At 47.5% G+C, this 19622-nt stretch overlaps 2 protein-coding genes across 2 annotated transcripts; one reads left to right on the forward strand and one right to left on the reverse strand.

The window, feature by feature from the left end:
* The first annotated feature begins 613 nt into the window (after positions 1 to 613).
* Positions 614 to 19622, forward strand: LOC108156632 (rootletin). The gene is made up of 10 exons (XM_017288230.2): positions 614 to 974; positions 10361 to 10861; positions 10919 to 12166; positions 13232 to 13383; positions 13449 to 14825; positions 16142 to 16317; positions 16372 to 18362; positions 18425 to 18856; positions 18918 to 19093; positions 19156 to 19622. The coding sequence occupies exons 2-10, from the start codon at positions 10361 to 10363 to the stop codon at positions 19217 to 19219; spliced, it is 6117 nt and encodes a 2038-aa protein (XP_017143719.1). The 5' UTR covers positions 614 to 974; the 3' UTR covers positions 19220 to 19622.
* Positions 1074 to 3248, reverse strand: LOC108156633. Its single transcript, XM_017288231.2, has one exon. The coding sequence runs from the start codon at positions 2998 to 3000 to the stop codon at positions 1342 to 1344; it is 1659 nt and encodes a 552-aa protein (XP_017143720.1). The 5' UTR covers positions 3001 to 3248; the 3' UTR covers positions 1074 to 1341.

The raw sequence follows: 19622 nt of genomic DNA on the forward strand, positions 1-19622 counted from the left end.
TTCAAAATCGTTCCAGTTACCAAACCCGTCTCCGTTAGAGTACGATATATGTGAATCTGTGGAATATACCCATACCCAACCACATAAAAAAGTGTTTGTATGGATATATTATACACCACGTATATCAAATACATATTAAAAGTAACTTATCAATACCAATTGTAATGCTAGTGCTACGATGAAAAATCCTTCCAAGAAGAAATAGAAAGAGAGAGCAAATATCCCACCAAAAGCCTACCGATACTATCGACTGTTGCGCGCCAAATAGAAATTGTTTCAAAGTGAATCAGTTACAAGGATGTGAAAGCTAATTTAATATACTGATGACATTGCTTAAATATAAATATTATATAAAAATACCTTCAACTCAATTTCGACGTCAAAATATAGAAAACAGTTAATAATATACCGTAAATGGTCAATATCTTCGCAATATCGATAGCACTTAGAGATGACACTTTTGTGGTTGCCAAAACTTTCGCAAATTATCTAGAAATTTCAACAGGATCTTGATAATAAATTTGCGGTTAGCTTTCAAATTGAAATTTGAAAATGAAATCAAATTTCCTTTGAGGGATAGATCTGTTCGAAGAACTATGAACTACCATGCTTGAGCTAACCGCTTGAATAAGCAAAAGCGTGCATTATAATTATGCAAATTTGTAATTTCTGTAATTTCACCCTCTCTTTCGCTGCCCACCATTGATAAGGATGCAAATGACTCTGTTACCACTAACCACAAACAAAACTGACCTAAAGCCGTTGCCAGGTAACCGAAAAGAAGGCCAAAACATCAACAAAAACGTGACCAAAACCACCACCACTGACAAGGACACACGCTTCCATGAGTATATCCTTTGGAAGCGGTCAGTTCTATTCGATTTTCAGTGAAACAAAGAAGTGCGTTGCAAAGTGGCAAAGAAAACTGCCTAATGGTGGAAAAACAGAAACATATGGAAAAATAAGTCAAATGGGTAATTAAAATATAAATATGATTTATTGTACAAAGCTAACGAACTATAAGTGTATATATTAAATATGTACATACATATATACGGGTACATGTTTTTTTGTTTGTAACTCTACGAGTATTAAGTCCTAAGCCTAATCTTCATTTGATGGATGTTGAACCCCATTTGATGCGTGCGCGCGCGTTTCAAGTAAACAAAAAAGTAAAAAAATGCAAAAAATATATATACAAATATATATTTTTATTATTGATCAGTCTGTGTAATCTCTCTCTCTCGCTCTCGCGGTTCCATTACCCACCCCTCCCCTCCACCCAACCGCATCCGGCTGCAGTGGCTCCCCATCCCCCATCCCCCATTGGTGGTCCGTCGTTCAATGAACCGGCACCGTGATGCGAGGCGATAAACTTTTGGTTGTGGCGCGATCGCGATTCCGGCGCTGCAAAAACAGCTTGACGGACTCGAGCGGCAGCTGGAAGTGATAGTAGGCGCAATATGGCAACGGATCCCAGTAGGCAAACAATGCCTCCCGCTTGTCCAGCGCCGTCGTCGAAGTGCTACGCTCCAGCGACGACCAGCTCCAGTTGGTCAGATCGTCCTCGGGCAGGCCCCGCCGATGGATGCACTTCATGGCCTGGCACAGGAGCTGGGCATGCGAACGATTGTGGCAGATGTAGGGCAGGGCCACGCCCAGCCTGGTGCCCAGCGGCACAAACTGTCCGCCATGGGCGGGGGACTTCACCAGCCGAAAGCTAATGTGTCCATTGATGCTGCGCTGGAAGCGCACCTTGGCAAAGAACGAGTGCAGCCAGAGCTCGATCTGGGTCTCATCGTCGCGCCTGCAGGGCACCAGATTCTTGGTGTGATGCTCCACCCGGCAGCTCACGTTGGCCACCACACGTGAGTCCTTGACGGTGGTGCAGGTCACATAGTGATGATAGCCGGGCTGATCTCTGACCACGAGCCAGGGCTGCCGATCGCTTATCTCGTGCTGGCTGAACTTTAGCTCCGCCCTGCGATTGGGCAGAATGTACTTGTGCCGCTCCAGCACTCCCTGCATCCCAGCGGCCATCAGGATGTTCCGATAGCTGCCCACAAATCCGCTCTCGTAGATCTGCTGCAGCTGCCGCGGAGCCGTAAGAACCACATGGGTCGGCAGTGGCATCTGCTGGGCCTCGCAGCGCTGGTAGAGCTGCAGGCAATCGTCCAGCTGCTGGGTCTCCTGTACGCTGGGCACAAAGCTGGCGCAGCCGAGCACCTCCAGGTGGGGCTTGGCCAGAGCATCGTAGTAGGCGGGACTGGTGGCGCACACCGGCACATAGACGGCCGGACGCTCCTTCTTCACAATGTGGCACAGAGCGGCAATGTACTGGTCCGCATTGCTGCTGGTGGGTCGAGGCACCACATAGAACTTGTCCACGGCCGTGGAGAAGCGGGCCAGTCCGAAGAGTCCCTCGAACTCAAAGACCACAACGCGGGCACCAGATCCGTAGAAGTTTCGGGCCAAATGCAGGGTCTGAATGGTGCTGCCACAGCTCAGGAGTATCGTTCGCTGTCGCTGCGGCGTGGCCACATCCTCGTCGCCGCTGAACAGCCACTTGACCATGGCAATGGGCACTCTCAGGAGTTTCCAGAAGATCCAAAGCAGAGCCGATAGCCAGAAACTGGGCGCCGCTATGGACAATGGAATGTAGAGGATGTAGCGGAGCAGCGTCAGCAGGACTCGCATCAGCAGCTGGGGCCCAAAGAGCAGCATGCGAGTGCCCAGTGGACGCTCCTGGGATTGTTGGAATTGGGATTGGGAGTGGCTGCGCAGCAGACTACCATCGGCGGTGCGCTGGCGCCGCAGGGCCACAAAATGCTTGTGGGGTGCGGCGGCAGCGGCAGCATCCTCATCCTCCGACTCGTCTTGGCTGGGATGCTCCGGTATGAGGTCCAAGGAATTGATGCGACGAAACTTTGAGCGATTCACCTGACGCAATTGCCGGGCGTGCTCCTGCCGCAACAGCAGATCGTCCAGGGTCTGGGACATCTCTTTGCTTCACAAACACACTTCGCCACACACTCACACTTCTGACACACTCTGACACCTGACTCACGGGACAGCGGACAGACAGAGACTCCGTGTAATCTTCAAGCGTTCAACTGTTCAATCTTTCGCGCTTCGCTCTGGACTGCTTCGGTACTGTTGCTGGCGAAATTCGAAATGTGACTAAAGCGCGTTTTAAATAGGAGCTATACTTTAAAGCTAAGATGCACGGCTCGGCATCGCATCGCATCGTATTAATGATAACCAACCATCCCCCCACAACGACGACCTACGGGCGTACAGACGACCCAGAGACACATGTCCGAACCTTTGGGCATTGCCTATACCTATGCACTGGCAGAAAACTTTCAAAAAACGCAACCACTTTTTAATGCCTGATTGATTATCTTCAGGTGGGTCTTTATCGGACTCTGATTAGTTTATTGCAGTTCTATCGATTACTAAATCTGTTTCTTAATAGTTTCTTAGGTAATTTCAATTGCGCAAAAATGTCTGCTGCATGTACTATATATAGAATCTAGAAAAATCTTATCAGTGTAGGGTGCCTCTTAGGAACAAAGATGGCTGCATGGAAGTGTGTTTAGAAAGCTTTAAGTACCCTTGTAAGTGATGGAATATAGATTTGTGCAGACAAAAAAATTCTTTGTTACAGTTAGGGTTGTTTTCTGAAGAATTTAAAAAATGGTACATTTATATTTTTTTTATATTTATATTTTATAAATTTTTCTTTAGAGGTTAGCTTGCTTTTTTCCCACATAACTTGAATATGCTAAATCTTGATTTGAAGAACTTTATCAGCCTTCATTAAACGGTTTTAAACAACTTTGTATCTTAAGCTTAAGGACTGGGAATTAAAAAGTTTTCAAATGAAAAGTTGATCATTTTTTGAGGTTATTTTCAACGAAATATCGATTTTAGAAACTTGTTGTTTTATATTTTATTTGTATACCTTTAACGATGTCTAATTAACGTACCAATGCGAATTGAATATTTTATTTCAATTCAATAAAATATTAATCATTCTCTCAGTGTACTAATTAGCTACCACATACTCGTACAGCAGACACGAATGATCAGACAATGCTTTAAATGTGTGTGTGTGGACAGACGATGATGATGATATGTTTACCCAAGTATTAAAGCTATTGTCGCCAGCGCCACCACTATAGAGGCAGAGAGGCCACAGATTCCCATCCGTCCGTCTGTGATCTTTGATGATCGCTGGTGTATAAATCATCCCGGTTGCCGTGGGGCGCAACATTTGTTGATTGCAGATTGAAGGTTCGGGCGGGACGGGCGCCCCACTTGGGTGCACGTATGCCAGCCAACAAGAAGAACCATCTGCCCATCGATGGCAGCGTAGGAGCGTAGGAGCGTTGGAGCCGTTTCTCTGGCCAATGCACATCCTCAACGAATCAGATTAGTGGCAAAAAGTGAACTTTGTTCTGTCTCTCGGAATACGTACTATATAAGGTACGAACGAGTGTGTTCAATCCCATTTACAGTCTTTACGGCTCTTGGCTTTCCGACTTGCCGCCGCCTGATAAGAGTCTGACTATGAACCCAACCAACACTCATTAAACAAGCAACGTCCGTCGCGACGGAGCGCGACAACAGAGGGAGGGCGAAACTTATGCTTCGAAGAAAAATAATCTCACACCTACACATAGTACACATAGTACTCGATCGGTTCTGGTTCGGACCGTAGATTAAAAACTGAAAGTGATGGCAAACAAAACACCTTAATTGCTTGAAATGCATAACCAATCTAGTGGACTTTGAGAGTCTACTGCATCCTATATAGTGGATGTTGTTCTGGATGTCCATATCTATATTCTATATAGAATGTTCTATATACATATATTGTGTACCTGTCATATTTGTTGGTAGTATCTCCTCAAGGTCGCCTTCTTAGGTTAAAGCCAACATACAGCTGATAACACAGCATTTAAATTTGAATTTTATTTATGTTTTTCTTTTTTGGTTGCTGCTGATCTTTTTGCCATTTCATTGTGTTTGGGCATTGGTTCGATTTGGTTTTTGGTTTTTGGGCTTTGGTTGCCATATAGAAATAGGAGATGCTTCAGATCTTTGTACAGATGCATGTGTATGCAGTTCTCTGATACGGGAATACGATGGCGATAACCTCCCGCATCCCCAGGCCACCAGACTCTGGGCTCAGCGAAATGGCAGGCGGGCAGGCGCAGGCAGGCAGGCAGCTCTCCATCGCAATAGCATTCGAATTCGCATTCACCGCAACCTGTGCCAGGAAACATTTTGACATTTGCATCTCTGTGGTCGCAAAAAAAAAAAAAAAACACAAATCATGAAATGTTTCGTTCCGATTTGAGGATTACGTGGTGGGAGATAATACTCGTACAGGTTGCACATCTGTAAATTTCATAAGAAAACAACTGGAGGGCCCTATAAAAAGTGTAAGGAAATGTTGAGAGAGAAAGTCAAACAAAGATGGGATGTCAATAAGGCTATATGGTTTCATTTCAAATATGACTTCTATTGAAAAGAAATCGATGATTTTAATTAACAGATGAATTTCAATAAAATAAGTGAGTTATACATATTATTAGCAGGAATGGTAATAATTGTAACATCTGAAAACGGAATAAAATATAGATAAGAAATGTTCCAAGATAATCTTGGAAAGATATAATAAGAATAAAGAAATAAGAACTCAAGGAATTTCCACAAATATATTGACATGGTATGAGGAAATAGTTTAATGTAAATTAAAGATAAATTATTGCTACTAATGAAATACAAAAGCAAATTTTCATTGGTGAAACGTATGATTTCTGTAGAAAACAAAACGATAGAGATATGTAGTACTTTCTGCCTTTAGCTGTAGACGCTTCTCCGTTTTTGGGAACGCTCCCGAGGCCAGGATCACACTATAATCAAATATCGCCATCCAGAATTCCACGACATCAGTCCAAGCAGCGGACATATCTGCAAAGACAGGTATGAGTTACCGTTCCGTCTCTGACTAACACTCAGAATAGCTGGACGAAACCATTACTGTCAAATATTTGCTAATGACGCCAGCCCCGACCTCTTCATTCTCGTCTGCTCGTCTTAGTCCCTTAAATAATTGGCAGCACTGAAAAAGTCGCTAAAAAAGCGACATCGCAAAAAGTCTCCTTTAAAATACACAATTCTAACCAACACTGAAAACAGTGCTTTCATGCTGCGTGAAGTTGGATGCGCTTAACTTTTTCGATAAAAAAGGAACTTTTTGTGGTCTCTTAGAATTTATGTATTTTGCTATAAGTATTATTTGTAGTTCAAAAGGGTTAGAAAATTTAGATGCGTTACTTCATTCGTGAATATATAGAACATTTTTCTAAAGAGTTTTGAATATTGCATTGAAAATGCATTATTCATGACGATTTTCATGTCCATGGGCTCTTTTATTCTCGTCTCTACCCACCCCGAATATATAAACTTTGTTTTATGGATGATTTTATATCAAAAAGTACTTTAATCAATTATTCGCAATAAGTATTTGTATAGAAAAGTGTGCTTATTATTTTTGACACCAATAATTCCTTTTTACAATTCATCCTTGATCTTTGATATATTTTAATTTTTCTTTTTGCTTGGGGTTAAAAATGGTCACAAGTTGTTGTTACTCTTTCTTGCTTTTCTGCAATTTCGAGTATTCTTTTTGTCAGAATGTAGTTTTGGTGTTTTTTGCACGTTTATTTTCCTTTATACCTATTCAATCGGGCTAGTGCCCTCCTGTCACTTGTCATTTGCTTCAACACCAAATGCTCTTTCGAGTGTATTATCAGAAAGAGCAAAGTCCAATGTTGGTCTTCTTAAAATTACGAAAATAACACACTATTTGGGCCTCATCTGGGACCACTTATAGACGGCAGCGAAATGGAAAATTTATAAAGTTTCGGTGGCTGCCATTTTTAACGACCGTGCACTTTTCGTGAATTGTCATCTTATCTGACGTTGTTTTTGTATTGCTAAAATCAGCAAGTCTCTAAATTACCTCTATATTCGATCTGCTTTTACTTTCCTCCCCAATTAATATTTCATGTTTGCACAGCCCAACGATTAGCATAATGGTTACCTGGTAGGGGTTTATCTGATAGTTATTCAATGGAAATAAATCAAATGAAAAAGGGTTAAGTGCATTGACAGAGCCTCCAGCTCCGGCTCAATTTATTGCCCTGCTCATTGACTTATTAAACGCGGTTGGGCATGAACATGAATATGACCACCATAGGGACTTGCAACGTTGCCGCTCGTACACCCCATTTACCATGATCTAAACGCTTTCCTTGGGCTCAACCGACCGCATTCGGTATATGTATGCTTCGAGGCACGATTTGCATTTGTTGCTCGCTGGCACGCCAAAAGCATAATTGTGAGTGGAGTTCCACTCTCCGGCGGCACCAGAGGCTTCCCTGCCGACTGGGGAGCGTGGCGCGCAATCAATCGCGGTTGCTTGGGGCAACCAGGAATTTGTTAATTCAATGTTTATTCTACCCCAAACCCTGCCTCTGGGAGCTATGCAAAACTGCAGTTTCGAGACGGAACAGAGACCCTAATGGTCGCAAGAGAAGCCATCCATCCTTCGCCTGTGTCTTTATGTAAGTTGGCACTGTATCGAGTCCTGTGTTGGCGCTCAGTTGGTTTAGTTCCTTGTATCCAGACAGTTCAGAGGGCGGTCCCTTCCACTTGGACGCATTGTTAGGCTCCGATTAACTTTCCCTCCGAAGGCGCATTAGTTGCGTATTTCCGCCTTTCGCGGAATTTGTGTCAATTGCCACGAAGGCAGAAGGAGGAGGAGGACCCCAAGGAATCCCAGAGACAGGGAAGTGGAACCCTTGGAGGCGCTCGTGATAGCTTGATGAGTACTCAATTGGCGCTCAATCAGTTAACAGCATTTTTGTGGTGCGCGTAAGGCTCGTGTGCCTCGACAAAAACGTTTCGCCTACGTTACCAGCCATTTGGAAACCCTTTTGGAAAAGTGTTTTAAAACTTGTGAAACGCTTAAAAGTGTGTAATACATATATCGGTGGAATACAAGTACCATATATCCAGTGAGAAGTAAGTTTCAAAAGCCTGTGACTAATATTTGGGCTACTTATAAAGAAGTGACTGTAAAATGAAATAAAACAAGTTTTAGTTTAATTGAAAAAATATGTTTGTATTCCCAAGAGTCCAAGCTCAGTTTTCTGAGAACATTTTGTGCGGCTACTGATTAAACTATTAAACTATAATTGACTTATTCAATAATATAGTTATATTGATAAGGCGGTTCAATTCCATGACAGGATCAATTTAATAGTTGATGCAGCTCTCGAAACTATAATTTTATATAACTGACAGCTCAAAATAATGCAAAAATACTAGGGAATTGGTACGAGTTTTATATCACTAATAAATAACGACTACAATATTCAAAAAATTCGTCTAATTCTGTTTGGCTTTAGCGTTCACTTAGTTTTTCAGAGTATTGTAATTAAATTAATGTTAATGTTATTCGATTTCCAAAAATTTAAGGAAACATTGCGGTTCTTCTAATGTTTGAATGCTGGTAGTTATCTTCATATTTGATTACTAAACTCATGGTTTATCCAGCATAACGGTGGAAAGAAATAATACATACGAGTATTGTAACCATTTTTAACTGGAGTTTTCTTTGTCTGTACAAACTGGATGGATATAATGATAATGTCTTCCTGTCTCTTGTCAATGTCCTTCTTCACCACCAAATGCTCATTCGAGTATATTATCAGCTCAGTTCTGGCCTTCGGGATATTTTCAGTAGAACTTCCACCAGGAAAGTAAGACAAACTAATATGAAAACGATATGTAACGAGGATAACCAATGCATATAGAGTCCAAGGACCACACGAGGGCAATTCCAATGATCGGTACCCCAGGTCCTCGTGATTCTCGTAATACGTGCTTTGGCTGCACCATGAAGTGGCCTAAGCGATACCAACCGGGGTGTTCTGCTGCATAACGCGCGACAATTATAGCCGATCTGGTACCGTATTTGCAGGAAAGATAAAATTATCGAGGAAAATTATAACTAAACTGAATATTAAACGAATAGTTGATGTTATCTGGATGCAGGACCATGTTAACTTTGTGGTAGGCCATTTGGATCTCCTGCAACGTTGCCTCAGGGCCCAAATTCAAGATCCTGAAGGGATTCAAGCTTTCTACCTTTTTCTCGAACTGGATTGTCACTCGCAGAATCCATGGCTGCAAAAGTCGACAGTCCAGTGTTCTTTCCTAGCATCGTCAAGAATTTCTTTTTCCTATTTAACAATACAAAATTTACACAAAATTCTTTTGATACACAATATCTAAAAAAAACAGTGATTCGAATGTTTAAGATTTTCTTGTAAAAAAAAGCGATGCATTCCTTTTATGAGGTTTTTTCCCAGTCATAATCTCTACTATCTGTTCAATCGATTGAACATAAAGTCTTCTAGCTCCACTTATAAAAAAAGTAGGAATATATTTATGAGCGATTCACGACCTCCATTAAAATGAAGCCATTATAGCCACTCGTGCAAGTATCTCTCTATCTTCGAGTATAACTAAAATAGAAGGTCCTGCCAATCTGTTCAGCGATTGCATGCCAAATCATAGTCGAAATATTATTTTGTTTTTACTGCTTGCATAAATGTCATTGGTGGTACCGAGAGTTGGGTGGGGGTGGCATAGGGATGGAGATGGGGTCAGAGGGCACAGCATAAGAAGCTCAAAATTAGAAGACGCATTCGTGTCAAAAGAAGTTTCAACAACGAAGGAAATATTGTTTATTAAAATAAATACGAGGACACGGAATTATGATGCGACTCCTTAATGGGAGAACGGGGAGTGGGGGAGGTTGGCAGGGTCCTTGGAGGGGAGCGACAGTAAACACAAAACACTCGCTGTCCTGGTGACAGACGGTACAATGCGTGTCCTCAAGTGGATTTCAGAAATATCATTCGGCTTGTATGGATCGTTCCTTTATAATGAGGGGGGCCTGGGGGCTGGGTTCCTGGAACTTGTTTATTTGCGAGGAATCCTCGGCCGCCTCCTTTTTGGGGGCTGTCATGGTGACCCCTTTCCCGGGGTCTGGGAACATGGCAATGTGTGTGTGGCATGGCAGGGTCGTGGCTCATGGCTCGTGGCGCCCCGGAACAAGTTAATAAATCAATTTGGGGAAACTTATTGAGGCGCGAAAGTTTCGTTTGGGAAAAAGTTTTCCCCTAATGCACACGCAACGCGAAACCGCAAAGCAATTTCTAACCGGAAAGGAATCCCAGAATTGAAATCAGTTTTCGCTCCCAATCCACAGATGCAGGCGTATCGCGATAACTTCAAGCAAACGCCCTGCCCATCGGCCGTCGACCTTCAGGCGGCGTCATCGTCGTCGGCCGCGGCACCACCCCCACATCCACCTTCCTCCAACGCCTCCACGCGCCTGCCCTTCTCGCGCCACCAGCGGGGGCGTGACCGAGACCCATCGGCCAGTGGCTCAGGCATCCTTACACCCAGAATGATGAGCCCCGGGCCCCAGCCCACAGCGGGCGCCGGAGAGTCCTCCACTGCGCTGCTGCGTCAGAACCAGGAGCTGCGGCAACGCCTGGCGGACGAATCGCACAGCTATCGGCGACGCCTGGACACCTACAAGCAGGCGCAGCACAATCAGGCGAATCTCGTGAGCCGCCTCCAGTCCAAGATCCAGCAGTACAGACAGCGATGCAGCGATCTGGAGGATCGCATGCACGAGACCATCAAGCCGACGATGGCGGCAGGACCCAAGCTGACGACAGGACCCACCACCAGTCAGGTCTTGGTGAGTATCGGATTGGAGGAAGCAACCTATAACCATCTGATTTGTATCCTTTGACAGTGCTCTACATCCTTGACCCTTGGCGGCCAGAACAGTCTGCCCTGCAGCTCCTCTCTGGACTCACCACCGCCCAGCTGCAGTCGCGACTATGGCCATGAAGACGGCACCAGCGAGCTCTGCCGGAAGTTGGAGGAGGAGCATCTACGGTGCGAGCAGATCCTGGCCCAGAACAATGCCTTGCGGCAGCAGCTGGAGGAATCCAATCGCACGAACGAGGCGCTGACCAACGATCTGCAGAAGCTGACCAACGACTGGTCGGGGCTGAGGGACGAGCTGCTCATCAAGGAGGATGAGTTCAAGGAGGAGGAGCAGGCCTTCAAGGACTACTACAACAGCGAGCACAATCGCCTGCTGAAGATGTGGCGCGAGGTGGTGGCCGTGAAGCGCTCCTTCAAGGAAATGCAATCGGCCATGAAGCAGGAGGTGGCCAAGATGGGCCAGGAAATTAGCTGCGTGGGCAAGGACATCAATGGGTGCACTGCCTCGGTGGCCTTCACGCAGCAGCAGGCCAAGCGGGCGGCCGACGAGGAGCTAAAGCAGTCCCATCGCATCAGCGACGAGCTGCAGCATCAGCTGGCCACGCTCAAGGTCCAGTACGAGAGTGCGCGGCACGAGATCATGGAGCGTGATCAGCGGCTGCTCGAGCTGATGAATCAGCTGAAGAAGCTGGAGGATCGGTGCGGCCAGGCCGAGTCCCAGGCGGCGCTGGCCAGCCGCTACAGCGACGAGATCGAGCGGCTGAACAATTCCATGCGCGAGATTGCGCAAGCCGTCGTTCAAGATGCCGAGAATGCGGATCGCGAGGCAGACGCTGAGGTCACCGGCGGGGCCATGCAGCACATGCATCTGACGCGTGATGCCACCTCCGCGGCTGGTACCGGTACCAGCACTGCCGGTGGCAAATCTCCACGTCGCAATTCGACCCGAGCCTCCCAGGCCTTCGCCGAGGGCACCATCTCCGCCGTCCAGGCGGCCCTCCACAAGTACCAGCTGGCCCTCCACGACATCCAGGTGAAGTTCCAGCACACCAGCGAGACGTTGCGCTCCACCAAGTCCCAGCTGGACACCAGCGAGGGCACCAAGCAGCTCCTTACCACCAAGATGCAGCAGCTCACCGAGAAGCTGGACTCGAGCAACTCCAAGCTCTCGGAGCTCCTGCAGGAGCGTGAGAGCCTCCAGAAGAGCCTCGACGATGTCCGCACCCAGAAACAGCAGTCGGAGATGGGACGAGCTGATATCAATAACGCGGTGAGTGGGTGTCAGAGCCACAGATAGTCACAGTCGGATGAGAGATAACTCGAAAAGTCTGATCTCAGATCAACCCATAGATTCTACAAATGTTTCCAAGTGAAATTTCTGTTGATCTATATTTTTTACACATTTAACTCCGGGATGAGGTCACATGCACTCGGGAACGGTTGAAAACGTAGACACTTTTAGGCAGGTGCTCTATGAACTTGGATGATTGGTAGATTAAGATAGCTATATAGGAAGAGATAGATAGATATATAGACAGGTAGATGCATAGATATATCGATAGATGGATAGGTTGGATAGAAAGGAATATATGTAGATTGTAGGTATGAATATAGAACGAAGGGAAGATAGAAAAATGGTATAAAAGAGAATAGCTATATTAATTTTCGTGGGTAGAAATAAGTATCTACAGGATATTAAGGGGATGGAAATGATGGATAAATAGAAAGATGGTAGATAGGAGGACATCTAGATTGAGTTTCGTGGATAGGAAGATCGATAAATAGATATGTGGTAGATGCTCGTTAATAGGTTGCTAAAGTACTGTAAGAGCGGCACCTAACATATTTAAATAAATTAATATAATTACGAGCAGTATTTAAATGAAAAATATTTTCGAGAATGATATATTCACAGATACATATAGATATGGTACAGTGCATAGAAAAAATATAGTTAGAAAATAAAGACAGGCATTATATATCCATCCATATATAGATTTATTTAGAAATAAATATTACAGAAATATATTTTGGGTTCTACCTGATAGATCTGCTTATACGAGACGTCTATAGTATAAGCAAACTTGACATCGATCTATATGTAGGTAGACATGTATAATATAGAGATGAATTGATAGACCCGTAAGCAGACTTAACAGAAAGCTAATGAAATATATAGAAAGACATTTAAGTGTTATTTAACAAGGCTGTCTGGCTTTGAAGGTAAAGCTGCATACACAGCACAAAATAAAGCCGAGTAAAGCGAAAACGTGCATATTTGCTCGCCCTAAAAATAGCCTGTATTGGATCTGTATAACAACCTTTTTTCCTTTAGTTTGAGAGTCTCAGCGGGGAGTACGAGAAGCTGCAGCTGAACTATGGAAAACTACAGAAGCGCCTCGACTCCATGGAGGAGGACAAGAAGGCCGTGGAGCTGGAGATACAGCGGATACTGAAGGACAAGAATATAACCGAACTGAATCTGAGGTACATATGTCATTAAATAGATAAGATACATAGTGTAGTCACATAGACCTCTGAAATTTGAACAGATCCGAGGAGGATCGAAGCAGTCGCTTGAGGGAGGAGACCATCTCGCTGCGCGAGGAGCTCAATCGCGTGAGTCTGAACCGGGATTTGTTGGAGCAGCAGCGGATCGAGTCGGACAACCTGATTTGTCTGCTGGAGAAACAGAAGTCGGACCTGGAGTATGATCTCGATAAATTGCTGATGGAGAAGTGCGATTTGCAGGAGAAGCACGAGAAGCTGTCCAGCAACAGCTGCTCCACCAGCGACGAGCTGAAGTCCGTGCAGAACTGCCTGATGGAGGCTCAGGAGGAGCGCAAGAAGCTGCGCCTCCAGTCCGGCGATCAATCGAATGAGATCGGGGAGCTGAAGAAGGAACTGGCCGTGCTGGACAAGGCGCGCCTGGAGCTGGAGACGGACAATCTCTCGTACAGCGAGAAGCTGAAGTGCCTGCAGCTGGAGAAGGAGAAGATCCTGCAGGACTTGGCCTGCGTCACAAGAGATCGGGGCGACATCCACAACCAGCTTACGGCCATGTGCCGCAAGAAAGAGGCCCTCAACGAGGAGCTGATGCGCACGCGGCAGCGACTCGAACAGACGACAGAGACGAACAGCCGCCTCAATCGTAACCTCGAGGAGATGGTCAAGGATGTGGAGGAGAAGCAGGTGGTGATTGATCTGCACGAAAAGGACTCACATCGCCTCAACGAACTCCTGGCCGCCATCCGCTCCGAGAAGGAGTCCCTCGAGTCGGTGCTCTTTGACACAAACAGCTCGCTGGAGGCCACCGAAGAGAAGCGCAGCCAACTGGAACGTGATCTCCAGGAGGCACTGGTCCGTGAGGAGTCGCTGAAGAACCATGTGGCCCGCCTGCAGAAGGACCTGGAGATGTGCCAGCGCAAGGCCCAGGAGACCAAGACGCAGCTCCTCAATGCCGCTCGCGCCGCCGAGAGTGATTTCAACCAGAAGATCTCCAATCTCCAGGCGGCCGGCGAAGACGCTGCCAAGCGACATGGCGACGAGGTGCTGCAGCTGCGCAATGCACTCGAAAAGCGTATGCAGCAGGCTCTGCAGGCCCTTCAGACCGCCAAGGACGATGAGATCGAGAAGCTGCAGGAGCGTCTGGCCACGCTCCAGGCGCACATCGAGAGCCTTGTCCAGCAGCATGAGGAGGCCCTAATCCGGGCCGAGAGCGAGAAGCAGCAGGCACTGCTCATTGCCCATCGCGACAAGCAGGCGGTGGCCGAGCGCCTGGAGTCCGTCTCCCGGGATCTGAAGACCGAGCAGGAGTCCCTGGATCGCAGCAAACGGGAGGCCAATGCCCGCGACGAGAAGCAAAGGTCGGCTATTGCCCAACTCAAAGATGAGATGGTACAAATGCGCACCAGGGATGAGGAGCACCAGTGAGTACTGCAAAGACCTATCCTTAAAGGATAGGGGATTGACGTAGAAGATAGAATTCAAGTGGTTTTTGATTTTTCGACTCCGATTCTGGTCTCTGGTTGTAGATCTGGATAACATAACATAACGAATAATCTTTCAAAGAGCTATCCTTTCTTTTGTAATCATCAAATCTTGGTCAGGTTCTTTGTCTTGCTTTCTGTCATTAGTCCAAGTTTGTTTGAAAGACTTGGGGCTCCAACAAATTTTTCTAAAAGGAAAAAGCTGTATCTGGGCCGTTTGTCCATTGATTTTTATACCCGATACTCAAAATGAGTATTGGGGTATATTAGATTTGTGGTAAAAGTGGATGTGTGTAACGTCCAGAAGGAATCGTTTCCGACCCCATAAAGTATGGGGCATCTACATTTTTAAAGATACGATAAAACCAAAAACGCAGAGTCGTAGAGGATGACTATATGTTCTAGAGTGTAAAATCTCAACCAGATCGTATAATTATTATAGCCAGAATCAAGAAAACAATTTCATTCTTTCTCGCTCTGTCTCTCTCTAACACACAGGTTTCATAGTCGGTTTTGCCAATTGCAAAATATGAGTTCAAGAATCTCAGAACCTATAAGAGCCAGAGCAACCAAATTTGGTATCCACACTCCTGTGATATCGGACCTTGACCGTTTCGTGTCCAAATTTCGCCACACCCCTTCCGCCCCCGCAAAGGACGAAAATCTGGGGCATCCACAAATCTCAGAGACTATTAAGGCTAGAGTAACCAAATTTGGTATCCGCACTTCTGTTAGATCTCACTACAAAACGTGTATCTCAAAATTTCGCCCCACCCCCTTCCGCCCACACAAAAGACGAAAATCTGTTGCATCCACAATATTGCACATTCGAGAAAACTAAAAACGCAGAATCATAGATAATGACCATATCTATCAGATTGCTGAATCTGGATCAGATCAGATCATTTTTATAGCCAATAGGAACAAATCAATTTGCAGTGCCTACGCAGCGCCCGACGTCACGCTCAGACTGATTTTCTGTCTCTCTCGCACGCACTCTTTGTCGTGTCGTTCAATATTAGCGGCGTCTGCCGGAGAGAGCCATACTGACTTAGTATCGAGTATAACTGTAGAGTTGCGGTCTCCGCAGCAACTCACAACGTTCCCCCTCGTTTATAAATGAATCCGTAAATAACTCTTGGACTTTCTTTCTGTACTGATCAATTGTCGATGGTCGATCTTTTGTATCGGTCTAAACATTTCTTAATCGTATAAATAAATATGATATAAATTTCATCTTTTCTCCCTGCAAATAGAATCAAACTAGAGGAATGCATTCGCAAGCAAGAACTGCAGCTGTGCAGCATTCGGGAAGAACGCGATACTCTGTGCCGCGTGAGCGAGGAGCTGAAGATGGAGATCCGGCTGAAGGAGGACAAGATGGACGGCACCAATAACGAACTGCAGGATGCACTGCGCAAGACCAAAGAAGGTATTGTTCAATTGTTCTTCTGATGATCCAGTATTCATAGATTCTGTTCTGCAGGCGAGGGCTTCATAGACAGCTTGCGAAAGGAGTTGACGGACAGTCGCCGGCAGCTGGCGGACAGCAACATTGAGCGGGACAAGTACTCCAACAGCAACAAGGAGCTGCGCGATCATGTGAAGCGTGTGGAGAGCGCCAAGCGGGAGCAGGCCCGCGCCATTGAGGAGGCGTTGCAGAAGATCAGCAGTCTGGAGGATTCCAAGAACTCCCTAGAGAACGAACGCACTCGCTTGAGTACCATTCTCAAGGAGACGGAGAATCACTTCACCAAGACCACGCAGGAGCTGAATGCCACGAAGGCGTCGCTGCAGAAGGCCCAGGTGGAGTTCGCCCAGAAGGACGAGGGTGGCAAGGAGCTGCAGTGCAAGCTGGTGGCCGAGGTGGAGCTGAAGGAGCGCGCCCAGCAGGAGCTGGGCCAGATCAAGAAGCAGCTCTCCGATCTGGAGGCGAATCTCTGCGCCACGCGCCAGGAACTGGCCCGTGCCCGGTGCCACAGCAACCAGGAGGAGCACCGCTTCCATGCCCGCGAACAGGAGGTTGCCCAGCGCATGGAGGAGGCCCGCGGGCGGGAAAAACGTCTCGAGGATCAGAAGCACAATCTGGAGGTCTGCTTGGCCGATGCCACGCAGCAGATCCAGGAGCTGAAGGCCCGTTTGGGCGGTGCTGAGGGCCGCATCCGCGCCCTGGACGAGCAGCTCTCCTGCGTGGAGCTGCACAAGCGGGACACCGAGCAGAAGCTCTCATCCGTGGTGCACACGCTCCGCCGGATCGCCGGCATCCAAGTGGACGGCAGTGTGAATCTCTCGCATCGCCTGCTCAGTCCTTCCAGGCGGTTCAGTCCGTCACGCAGTGTGGGCGACTACGATGCCAGGAGCTCCTCCCAGTGCCCGGATGCACCGATCGATGTGGATCCGGACCTGGTGCGGAAGGGCGTGCGGAATCTCATGCATCAGGTGGCCCAGCAGGAGAGGGAGAAGGATGACTACAAGTCACAGCTGGGGGCCGCCAAGAAGCAGCTCCAGGATGCGGCCGAGCAGCAGCTGCGCTGCGATGCGAAGTTAAGCAAACTCCAGGCCATGCTCCGGAACCTGCAGGAGGAGAAGAGCAACCTGGAGACGGAGCGCAAGATGAAGATCTCAGCCATATATGCCCTGGAGGAGAAGCTCAAGCAGCGCAGCGACGAGTGCCAGATGCTGCGCGAGCGTTTGGCCCAAACGGAGATGCAGCTGGCGGCCACATCCGAGGAGAATGGCCAGAACGAGGAGCGGCTGGAGAAGTGCCGCCAGCAGTGCTCCAAGCTGGACAACGAGAAGCGACAGCTGCAGGAGGAACTTGCCAAGGTTGAAGGACGCGCCAGCAAGCTGGATCTCCAGCGGGTGGCCATGGAGGGGGATCTCACACGCCTCCAGATGGCCCTCCAGGAGAAGGACTGCAGCATTCGCCAGCTATCCGAGCGACTGGAGAACCAGAACCGTGCCCTGACCCAGCTGGAGGATCGCTGCACCTCTCTCAAGTCCACCGTGGATCAGCTGAAGGACCGCCTCCAGAAGTCCACCGTCAGCGAGACCCAACTCCGGGGCGAGATCAAGACCCTGCAGAAGGAGCTCTCCGAGCAGGGACACTGCTCGCAGGCCAACGAAGACAAGCTGAAGCTGCTTCAGAAATCCCTACAGACCGCCGAGAACGAGAAGCGCATTCTCACCGAGCGCCTGGACAGCTCCCAAACGAATCTGAACGAGCTGAGACGCAGCCAGCAAGCCCAACTCGATGGCAACCAGCGGCTGCAGGATCAGGTCACCGATCTGGAGGTCCAACGATCGGCTCTCGAGTCGCAGCTGAGGATTGCCAAGTGGAATCAGGAGTCCGGCGGCGACAAGGGTCTGAGCAATGGCAATGGCAACGGCGCTGGCGGCGAGGAAGAGCTCAGCAGGCAGCTGAAATCCTCCCAGAGGGAGAAGTCCGAGCTTCGTAGCAAACTGCAGACACTTCAGGTGGGTTTCCGTGTGATCTTTACACCCCTGCCTGTTCTTTAGCTTTTCTGATTTCAATCCAGGACAAAGTCAAGCAATTGGAATGCGAGCGAAAGAGCAAATTCTCGGGCGGCAGTGCCTACGATCGTGCAGAGAAATCCAATTCCTACTATGGTGGTGGGGGTGGGGCCGCAGATTCAGGGGAATTCGACTCGAATCGCTATGATGCGGGAGGCACAGGTGGAGGAGGTGTTGGCTCCTACAGCTGTGGTCTCGATCACAGTGTGATCGAACAGGAGACCCGCGACCTGCGTCTCAAGGTGCGACGCCTGGAGACCCTGCTGGCAGAGAAGGAGTCCGAGTTGGCGCGGGTGAAGGCGCGCATGAACGACAGCGCCAAGTGTATGGATGGCATGGACACGGAGCGCTATCGCAGTGCCCAAATGCATGCCGAAAAGGTGCTGGATGTACGCGAGCAATCCCACAGACAGCAAGTGCTGCGACTGGAGAATCAGGTGGGTGTCAAACCGTGGTCAGTCTGAACTATCCACTTATTTGGGAAATCCTTCTCCATAGATCTCGATGCTGAGGGAGCAGCTGGCGCAGGAGGCCAAGCGGCGGCAGCAGTATGTGCTGCGCAGTTCAAAGGCGAATCGGGAGATGCAGCATCTGCGCAGTACTCTGGGGGACTCTCTGCGCAATGTCTCCCAGCATCCAGTGGATGCTCATCTGCTGGAAAGCGAGAGCCGACGGTGAGGATCTAGCTGGAATCTCCTCACGGTCATACGTTTCTTTAATACTCATTTTTTTGCAGTCTCGATTCGGCTGTTTCCATGAGCCTACCTCCGTCGACCTGTCGGGACTACGATCGCGATTAGAGAGGATTTCCTTTAGGGTTGAACTTGATCCCGCCAAGATGGTGTACTGTAATGCTCACTGCCATTTGCATTTACTTAGAGACGCTTCCTAGGAGTACCAAAACCAAAACCACAACCACAAACACCACCCCCCCAACCATCCATGCCCTAAGGGTGCTCTAGTCGCATTTGTGTTGAAAATCATAAACCGCATTTAGTACAATTCTAGCTATTGATTGTCTGCCCCGATAGACAATCGAATATAGTGCGTCCCATTTACCATCCAAATCGCATTTTGGGCCGATCCTACTATCGTATACACTCACAGGGTCACAAGTTCCGATTCTCCCAGGAGCCAGGGAGAACGCCGAACCGAAACAATATCTCACGATAATTTACATCATTCGCATTTCTATAAAACACC

Source organism: Drosophila miranda, chromosome 2 (genome assembly GCF_003369915.1).
Source record: "Drosophila miranda strain MSH22 chromosome 2, D.miranda_PacBio2.1, whole genome shotgun sequence".
In the NCBI taxonomy this organism is placed as follows: Eukaryota; Metazoa; Arthropoda; class Insecta; order Diptera; family Drosophilidae; genus Drosophila; species Drosophila miranda.